Source organism: Marmota flaviventris, chromosome X (genome assembly GCF_047511675.1).
Source record: "Marmota flaviventris isolate mMarFla1 chromosome X, mMarFla1.hap1, whole genome shotgun sequence".
In the NCBI taxonomy this organism is placed as follows: domain Eukaryota; kingdom Metazoa; phylum Chordata; class Mammalia; order Rodentia; family Sciuridae; genus Marmota; species Marmota flaviventris.
This window is the reverse complement of record NC_092518.1, coordinates 4,740,208-4,750,889: the sequence shown is the minus strand read 5'-3', so window position 1 is coordinate 4,750,889 and position 10,682 is coordinate 4,740,208. Positions and strand designations below refer to the sequence as shown.

The 10,682-nt window shown below is 39.0% G+C and overlaps 1 protein-coding gene across 1 annotated transcript; it reads right to left on the bottom strand.

Annotated features, from left to right (window-relative positions):
- Window positions 1-3,296: 3,296 nt before the first annotated feature.
- Window positions 3,297-3,935, bottom strand: Cldn34 (claudin 34). Its single transcript, XM_027954007.1, has one exon. It carries the CDS (start codon window positions 3,933-3,935, stop codon window positions 3,297-3,299), a length of 639 nt encoding a protein of 212 aa, XP_027809808.1.
- Window positions 3,936-10,682: the final 6,747 nt, after the last annotated feature.

Below are 10,682 nucleotides of genomic sequence, written 5' to 3'. Positions count from 1 at the left end.
ATGACCTAAAAACTACTGAATTACACACTTAAAGAGTAAGTCTTATGGTATGTGAATTATGTGCCATCAAAAGTGTTACAGAAATATAATTTAAATAAATTATTCTTGAAGTCAAACCAGAAGAAGACTCATGAGATCCACTGTCATATCATTGCCACTGTGCAGACTATGTGAGTCAGATCCTTGAGATATCTCCAAGACCTCCCTGCCTTTAGAATGAGCTGCACTCCTGAGACAGTGCTTCTGCAGTCAAATCCTGCCCTCTCAACCCAACATGTTTTTGTCATGTTTATTGGAGGAAAGGAAAAGGACTGAAGCATCAATTTCAGCTTATTAAAATTACTCTTACTCTCAAATGTTAATGTAGTACTTAGCAGGATGTACCTGTACTCATTAATACTCTCGGTGGGTTTTTCACTGGTAAAGGCAATGTAAAACTGGTGCATGCCTAGCATGTGTGAGGCCCTGAGTTACATCCCCAGCACCATAACACAAGTAAACAAATAAATAAATAACTGAAGATTAGGAGATGGGGGGAATTTCCAACTTGTACATTAAAAAAAAAAAAGAATGAATTTTTGAAATTGTCACTTATTTTGAAAGTCTAATTGTTATGGGCCAGGCTATATGGGTAATGACCAAACATTTTACCCTGAGACTCCACGTCATGCAAAAAATGCTTCTCCCATGGGAAAGCCCCGCCTCTGTACCCATCAACACTTGCTTAGCATAGCATGTTTGGCAACACAAATGGCAATTCTTATACAATGTAAAATTGCTCTGTCCTTGGTTCCCATTTTTCTTGGACCTGTCAGAGATTGATTGTCTAGACATTCTTTAACTTGTACTAAACTAGGGTCATTTTGACCCACTTTCCCTTCTGCTTATGATTTTATATCTCATGACATTTGTTTATGATTTTGAATCATAGCAACAGCCACTTATGATTAATATGGTTTTGGACTATAAAAGGTATACTCAAACCCTGGGAGGGAGTTAAAGAATGTAGATTTTGCAGCTTGCCTGTTGGCCTGCCAGCTGGTGGATAAAGATGGTTCCATCTCCTGCTTTAAAATTGACTCAGTAATTTATTGCAATCTCGCCATAACATAATGAATAAGTTCCAAGAGTGTTGTGAACCTGTGCATAATTATGTGCAAATGGACATTATTCTGGAGAGAATCTTCATGAGGTTAAGAACCACTGGAATAAAAGAAAATTATGTGTAAATACATATGCTTTAATTTTAACAGCATGTAGTTAGTTAGTCAATGCAGTTGTTGAACATATTATTATGTCCTTCTCTTTACCATTTCATTACTCAGGAATACCATTTTTTTTTTCTAGAATGAATTTTATTGATAAAGTGAAGACTTGTTTCGTAAATAGTATATTAACTTGTCTTGAATAAAGTTTTTTTTAATCTTAAAAATACCAACACAGACATGCCAGAGAACACACAAGCCCCTGTGGCTCCACTGCCAAAGATGGGACAACTTGATCAACAAATCGTGGGCGTGGTAGCACATACCTATGATCCCTGTGACTCAGTAGGCTGAGACAAGAAGATCACAGGTTCAAGGCCAGCCTCAGCAACTTAGCAAGGCCCTAAACAACTTAGTGAGATCCTGTTTCTAAATTAAAAAATAAAATAAGGGCTGGAAATGTAGATCAGTGGTAAAATGTCCCTAGGTTAAATCTCTGGTATCAAAAAAAAAAAAAAAAAAAAAAAAAAGAAGAAAAAAAAAAAGAAAGAAAGAAAGAGAAAAAGGAATAGTGACTGTAAATGAGTGCAACAGTTTGAACATATAGAAATCCAAGTTACTGTTAAAAGCACTTATGAGTCAATCATGAGAATTCTAACATTGATCCAGTATTTGAGAACCTTAAGAAATTACTGAAAACTTTTTTGGTTTGACAGTAGCAACATGGTTATGGAAAAACCACATGCAGAGGGGGAAGGGTGGAAGGAGGAGAAGGAAGAGGAGAAAGGGGTCTTATCTTTTCAAAATGCATATTGAAACTTCTGCCATGGCAGTCATTGAAGACCAGCAGCCATGTCTCTGCACGACCGATGGCCATGGGCCCTCAGGAAGAACTATAAAGCCACAAGAATATGATCATTTTGAGGTATAGCTGCTGCTGCAGGCATCTCACCCAGCTCACTAAGTTTGGGTGGAATGTGATTGGAGAGGTATATGGCTTTGTCCAGCACAAGTGGTACACCATGAAGCTGTTCCAAGACTCTAAGGATAAACGAACCCTCAGGTTCATCAAGAAGAGTGCAGTGCTGTATGCCTGTAATCCCAGTTGCTTGGGAGGCTGAAGCAGGAGGATCACAAGTTCTAAGCCAGCCTCAGTGAGGCCCTAAGCAACTTAGTGATACCTTGTCTCTTTTTTACATTTTACTTAAAATATAAAAAAGAGGGGATGTGGCTCAGGGGTTAAGCACTCCTGGGTTCACACATCTGCACCAAGAGAAAGTGAGAGGAATGGAGCAATGTCCTAGCTACCATGAAGAAAGCAGCTGCCAAGCAGGGCTGAGCCCCTCCTCCTGCTTGTGCACAGGAATGTGTACTGAAGTAATTATGAGTAAAATACCTATTCCCGGGGATTCATTATACTGTTCATAGACTGATAATTATTGAAATTGGAACCATCATTGTTTTACTTTTGAATACACTTGATAATTTCCATAATGGAAACTTGAGAACAACTATGTGAGTTCAAAATCCAAAACTGGAAGTAGTATTGCACACCTGTGATCTCAGCTAGTTTTATTTTAATTTTAATATTTAAAAAAATTTTCAGTTGTAGATGGATAGCATGCCTTTATTTTAATTGTTATTTTTTATGCAGTGCTAGGGATCAAACCCAGGGCCTCACACGTGCTAGGCAAGCACTCTACCACTGAGCTACAGCCCCTACCCTCCCAGCTAGTTTTGAGGCCAAATGATCACAAGTTACAGGTCAACCTGGGCAACTTAATGAGATCCTGTCTAAAAAATATATATATTTTTTTAATTGGGGGACTGGGGAGGTAGTTCAATGGTAGAGAACTTAACTAGCATGTGTGAGGCTCTGGGTTTTGTCTAGTGCTGCCAAAAAAAAAAAAAAAAAAGAGCAAACACTCAAAAAAGAAAAAAAAAAACTAAGAGAGAAAAACAAAAATTCAGAATACAATGGTCACGAAGACATTCTGTCAATTGTAGATTGTAGAACATTCAGATAATACTTCCCATAACCTTCTGGAAATAATGGATTTGCAAAGTCCATACAACTTGGAAATTCATTTTTCAAACCTCAGGATGCACTTGGATGTCCAGGGGGAAAGTGTAAGAAAGGAAAATTATCCCACTTAACAACAACAGGAAGGCAGCTAGTGTTGCCACTATAAGGGCACTCCCAACTTCCTGAACATCTGGCTTGAAGGGCACATGGAAAGACGAAGGGAATTCAATCCCCTCCATGCTTATGATGGAATAGTAATTCCAGAGCACAACAATTAAGATACAGCCGCTAGCAGTGATGTTCAGAATTCCTGAAGCAACGAATGGATTGCAGGTAACGTTCTTCTGAAGGATTCCCATGTACACATTCCTCAGGGCAAGGACGATAAAGGCTTTCCCCAAGAGCCCCAGGATGTTGGCAGCCAGCAAGAGGTGCTGACCAACACAAATGTTGGGTGGAAGGAAGTCATCATGGTAGGTGTATCGGTAACACATTTTGGTTTTGCTGGTGTTACTTTCATGGTTGTAAATGCATACTCTCCACATTCCCACACAGGTAACACCAGAGGAGGCGAGAAGGGGGTGGTTCATGTACCACATTCGCCACTCCACGAGGCCCATGGAAATGCCAGACAGGATCCATCCTACAGTGGCAATAGCAAAGCCCGCTACTTGGCAATTGGCACTACTGACGAGCCAGACCATGGCAACAGCATATATAGTTCAACTGCAAACAAATACAGGGCATCATGAGTGTAGGATCCTCTGGCTAGGATAGCCCCCTATGGGGGAACAGTACTCAGACAGAAGGAATATATTCAAGAAAGGAGGCATTTTCCCTCTCAATCAGCTGCTGGGAGTGCAGGTTGAGCAAACTTTGTTTAGGGCTATGTGGCAACATTTGCCCAGAGCTTTAAAATATACAAACCCTCAATCAGTTCCACTTCTGAGCATTGGTTCAAAGTCATAATCAAGTCTGCCCAAAACATTATTCACAGATATGGTCAGTACAGCATTCTTTGTAATACTGAAAAACAGGAAACTACTTTATGTCTAACAATTAGTTAAATCATTTATACTTCCAGCCACTCTATCGAGCTATGTGCCAACATTAAAACTCTCGGAGGGCTGAGGTTGTGGCTCAGTGGTACAACGCTTGCCTAGCATGCGTGAGGCACTGAGTTCGATTCCCAGCATCACATAAAAATAAACAAATAAAGTAAAGGTATTGTGTCCATCTTCAACTAAAAAAAAAAAAAAAAAAAAAAAAAACCCCTATCAGTGGAGGGGCTGGTGTTGTGGCTCAATGGTAGAGTGCTTGTCTAGCATGTGTGAGGCACTGGGTTCGATAATCAGCACTACATATAAATAAATGAATAAAATAAAGGTCCATCAGTATCTGAAAATAAATTTTAAAAAATCAATGGAATCATACAAGTTATAATATTTTGTACTTGGCTTTTTTCATTTAGCACAGTGTTTTCAAGGTTCACCCTGCTATAGCATGTGTAAGTGTATCACTTTTTAGTATCCAGTAGTATTCCTTTGCATGGACATACCATAATTTGTTCACTCATTCGTCATTTTTAGAATTTAAATTAGAATTTAGATTAAATTGAATTTAGATTGAATTCCCTAAAAATGGGTTCCATGTTTTGCCTGTCTTAATGTTACTGTAAACATGAATATATAAAACTATGCACATATTTTCATTTCTTTTGGGTAGATGCTGAGGAGTAGAATTGGCGGGTCATATGTAATTGTGTATGTAACTTTTCATTAGAAATGATTAAGGTATTGGCTGCACCATTATGCTCCCACTAACAATGTATGAAGGTTCCAGTTTATTCATGTCTTCTCCCATATTTGGTATTTGTAGAGTTTTTGATTATAGCCATTCTAGTCATCATTTTATGTGACCAAAAGGAAGATGCTCACAATACACCAACAGCATGTTACAAAATAGTAGTTTTAATATAATCATAGACATGAATTACACCACTGGAAGGCTATATGCTGTTACTAAGAGAAATTTTTAAAGGATTTCAAGGATTATGAGGGGTTTTTAAAGCTATTGGTGTTGTGAAGCATTGCAAATATATGGAAAAGCACACAAAATCTAAATGCATACCTTAATGACTTATCACTTGGAAAACAGCCATATAGCTACCACTCTGATAAAGTTATGTAATATACCACTTCCTTCTATTTTTTTAAAATTAATTTGTTCTAATTTGTTCTACATGACAGTAGAATATATTTCAATTCATATTACACATATAGAGCACACTTTTTCATGTCTCTGGTTGTGCACAAAGTAGAGTCACACCATTCATGTCTTTATACATGTACTTAAGGCAATGATGTCCATCTCATTCCTACCCCCACGCCCCCTCCCTTCTCCTGCCTCCCCTTTGCCCTATCTAAAGTTCCTCCAATGGAACTCCCACGCTCCACCCCCCATCCCCATTAGGGATCAGAATCCACTTATCAGTGAAAACATTCAGCCTTTGGTTTTTGGGGATTGGCTTTCTTCACTTTCATGATGTTCTACAACTCCATCCATTTACCATTTCCTTGCTTTTCTTTATAGTTGTATCACTTCAGTATGCATCCTAACCATTTTAATAATTTTGCCTGTTTTTCAAAATGGGAACCATGTGGTAGGCATTCAGGTGTGGACTGGTTTTTTTCACTTGATAGTGTTTATGACACTCAGATTATGATTTTTTAAAATATTTATTTATGTCATGCTGGGAATTGAACTTGGGGCATAGTGCATGTTAGCCTAGCACTCTACCAACTGTGCTATTTCCACAGTCTAAGATTATGATTTTTAATACTGCGTAGACATTCAGTACTTTTAGATATGTCTGTCATGAGCATGATTATTTTGAAATAAGAATACAATAAAAATACTTCATTAAAAAGTTGTCAAGTGGGCTGGGGTTATGGCTCAGCGGTAGCGCCCTTGCCTGGCATGCATGAGGCACTGGGTTCAAGTCTCAGCACCACATATAAATTAATAAATAAAGGTCAATCAACAAATATTTTAAAAAAAGTTGTCAAGCAATAGAGGATTAATTAATTCTAGTACATACAGATACTTTAGTACTTAGGATATATTACAGTAATCCATTCTTTATAATACTTACCGAGAGTTAAAACAGGAGAGAATTAAGGAATATGTCAATCTCCAACTTCTTGGAACCAGTTTGGATGGACAAATCCAAGAAGTGGGGTCAGAGTGCCTGGGCATTGATGTTCCCAGTAGTGTCATTGACAACAGGAATAAGGAAAATCGGGAGGCCACTGGCATGTGAAGCAATGGGGACTTCTTAAGTAAATTCCATAATTCAACATGGAAATCCTCAAAAATGTTTTAATAACAGGAAATCCTCATTATATACTAAGTAAGAAAAAGGATGCAAAAGAATGTACAGACATGTATATTGTATATCCTCATTTATGTGACTGTACATGGCCTGTGTTTTTGTTTCTTACCTGCCTCCACACATACACGTGTAAAACTTTGGAAAGCAGGACTTCCAAATGTTGTCTCTTGTAAATACTTTTTTTCCTACAACTTCTTTTGTGTTCCAATCTTTCAGCAGTGAAGAGATGCCACATACAAACAATGCTCTATTGGGGGAAAAGTGTGTATTTTATGGGCTTTATTATTTTATTTTATTTACCTTTTTATTTAAAGGTACCCTTTCCATGTGCCCAGGAGTGGAGGAATGTGCACCAGGACTCCACAAATGTCATTAACTTGAAGCCAGCTATTTATAAAATGAAAAGAATGTAACTCTCAGGGGAAAAGAAAAGACCTGAAGACATCCTCATTTTCAGAGGCAGCATTTAAATGCAACATGGTGGCATGCCTGTGTGCACAAGGGCACACAGCTGCCATGTGCTCAAAAACATGGTCCCTCTAGGAATTGCTGGTCAGTGAGGGGAAGATGTGTAAATATGTGGATCACAAAACATGCTGACAGTTGATGTCATAGCTGGGGTGTGAGGGGATTGGCTATAGGACCACTGAGGCAGGGTCAGGGGATGCAGGTCATCATTGACTTGGAATCATTCTATCAGACTTTTACTGAGTTGGATAAATCATTGGATTTATCAGGAACCAATTTGAGAGAGAACTGACTATTTAACAAACCCAACAGTATGTCTTCTGGCATTTAATTTTTTAAGAGTTAAAACCACGTTGGACAGATGAAAGTTTTTCCATTCAATTTCCATGCTTTCATTGTGTTCAAACAAATATGGAAATGGTGTGTTAGTCAGTTTTTATTTTGCTGTGACAAACAGAAAAAAATGAAAATAACAATACAGAGGAGGAAAAGTTTATTTTGGCTCACAGTTTCAGAGGTTCAGTCCATGGTCGGCCAACTCCATATCTCTGGGCCCAAGATGAAGTAGAACATCATGACAGAAGGGCATTACAGAGGAAAGTAAGTAGCTCAGAACACAAAGACTGGGAAGCAGAGAGGGGGTTCTACTCATCAAGGACAAAATATAAACCCTAAATGCACATCCCAAGTGATCCTCTACCTCCAGCCACGCCCTACCTGTCTATAGTTACCACCCAGTTAATCCATATTAATGGTTCAATCCACTGATTAGATCACAAAATTCATAATCTAATCTTTAACCTCTGAACATTCTTGCATTGTCTCACCCATGAGCTTTTGGGGGACACCTCATATATAAACCATAACAGATGGACTTTCCCAAAGAGGGGAGTCAGCCCTACGGGTGGTCTCTCTTGAATGTTCTGCTATTGCTTATCTCTATTTCTCCCCCAACCAAGTGACTTCCCTTGGGATTTGTTCTGATATCATTAATAGTAGCTCCGTGTCTTCTGACCTTGAGAGACTTCACTGCTGAGTACTGTCATCCCAGGGCAAATCCACAACTCACCAGTGAGAAAACAAGGCCAATATGTACATTTATGGACTAATGCAGTTGTGGAGACTTGAGTCCAAACCCTATATTCTCAAGGTACCATTAATCAAGGATTTCAAATGATTCTATTTCCAGCTACATCTTCCATTACCACCTCTGATACCTAGGCAACGACTTGGGTAGGCCAGATGGTTACTAGGTTTACCATCTCAACCTAGGCTTTTCATTGGAAAGCTGGGACTAATGTTGACTTTTAAAACTTGATTTTTTTTTTTTTAAGAAAAAAAGTTTAAACTTATTTAAAGGTTGCAAAATAGACCTGAGAATTCTTATTAATCTTTACCCAGCTATTCCCCAAATAGAGATCTTAACATTAAGATGTTAAGTAACCATGATACCATTACCAAAACCTGGATGGTAAATTGTTGTGATACAGGTTGAATTCCATCACTCTCCCCTCTTTTGTTTAGTTGAGGACCCAATACAGAATCCCACCTTATGTTTGCTTGGTCTCAATATTCTTAAAGTTTGCTAGTTATTTTGTAAAATGCCCACCAGTTTTTTTATTTGCCAGATGTTTCTTTATGACCGAAATGAACATTAGCATTTTTGTTAAGACAGGCCAGGACGGACATGTGTCCTTCCCAGTGCATCATATCCAGGGTCCATGATTCTATGTCTTATTGTTGGTGATGGTCTCATGGCCAAGGAGGTGCCTGCTGATTTCTCCATTACAAATTTATCTTTCTTTGCATCTTATCTTCCTCTTGTAATTAATAACTGTCTTGGGGGAATTATTATTATTATTTTAATATTTATTTTTTAGTTTTCGGCGGACACAACATCTTTGTTTGTATGTGGTGCTGAGGATCGAACCCAGGCCGCACGCATGCCAGGCGAGAGTGCGCTACCGCTTGAGCCACATCCCCAGCCCCGCTGGGGGAATTATTTTGACATTAGCAAATCCTTTCTTCTCTTTTACAAACTAACTTTAGCATTCATTGATGAATCTTTCCTAAAACAATTATTACTGCAGTATTCTTTTTTCATAATACTTGGGATCAGATCCAGGGCCTCATGCATACTAGGCAAGTGCTCTACCACTGAACTTCTCCAGCCCTTTTTATTTTGAGACAGGGTCTTGCTAAGTTGCCCAGACTGGCCTTAAACTTGCTACCCTCCTGCCTCAGCCTCCCAATTGTTGTGATTTTCTAATGGTGATTTTCTGTTTCTAGGCCTTACATTTATCAATTCCTTCTGTAAGAAAGAATCATCATTTGTCTCCCTTTTAGTTGTTGATGTCAGTATGAACTTATGGCTATTTATTTTCTTCTCCAGGTTAAAATTCAATGCTACCATTGTTTATTCTATCTCTTGACTTGTGTCAGCTTTGGCCAGTGGGAGATTTTCCCATGTTTGCTCCTGTGTATGTATATATTTTAGATACACTTTTTTATTGGTCAATTACAGTTATTATACATAATTGTAGAATTGTTACATATTTGTACATGCAGACAATAGAACAATTTAATTTGGCCACTTTGATTCCCTAAACCTTCCCTTTCCCTCTTTCTTTCCTCAAGTCCCTTTACTCTAGTTTACCAGTCTCCATTCTATTTTCATGAGATGGGCATAGCTGTATTCTTTCTGGAGCACTTCTTTACTTTCCAGTATCACAGGTTAATGCTTGTAATGTCCTGTGACTTGACAGAGGAAGGAATCATTATTCTTTTAAAGAGTCCCGGTTCCTTTTGCTGGAGAACAACAGGACCCAATTGAATTGTGTCGACATGCTAAACAGGGCTGACTGGTGTTAGTTTCACAGGGTTCCAGGGGCTTATAAACCAAATGCCTTAGTTTGACTAACATCCACTAGGAAAATGGCTCATCAAGCTGACTGGCACTGGGGATTTAACTAAGCTCATTTGTGCTTCTTGGACTTCTGGCCTAACACCCATCCACCTGACATCTCCACTTGATTGTCAAATAGGTATTGCACACTTAATATGCCCTAACAAACTCCATGGCTCTCTCTGGGCCTCATCTCTTTCAAACAGCTTCTTCTTAATTGGGCTTTTCCTCACCTGTCTTTCAGAAATGGCACTTCCTAAGACAGTGCTCCCCACTCCCTCCCTGCTTCACTTTGTCACCACCCCAGATGTATGGATTTGTTTCCTTCCTTCCTTGTTTCTGGTCTTCCTCATTCTTACCTGTTTACTCATTACTGTGCAGCAATCTATAGACATTGCTTGGTGCAGAGAAAGCGTGGGTGAATGGATGTAGGAATGGTGGACTTCCTAGATGCAGCAGCGGCTCCTGATTCCCTCTAGTGAGAGCAGCATGGCAGGCACTGGCCACAGAGAATGACTACCTGCCTGCTGGCACTTGGCCTCCTTCATGGTGATGCCCAGTTGCTTCCTTTTCCCTGCCTTCTTCCTTGAAAACTGCAGACACACCAGAGTGGGGTGAGTCCCTTTGCTTCACACCTGTTCCATACTGTCTGTATTTCTCACAAGAACTTACATGTCAGCATTA

Coding starts and splice junctions, on each gene's coding strand:
- Cldn34 (XM_027954007.1), bottom strand. CDS start 3,935: ATGGTCTGGCTCGTCAGTAGTGCCAATTGCCAAGTAGCGGGCTTTGCT.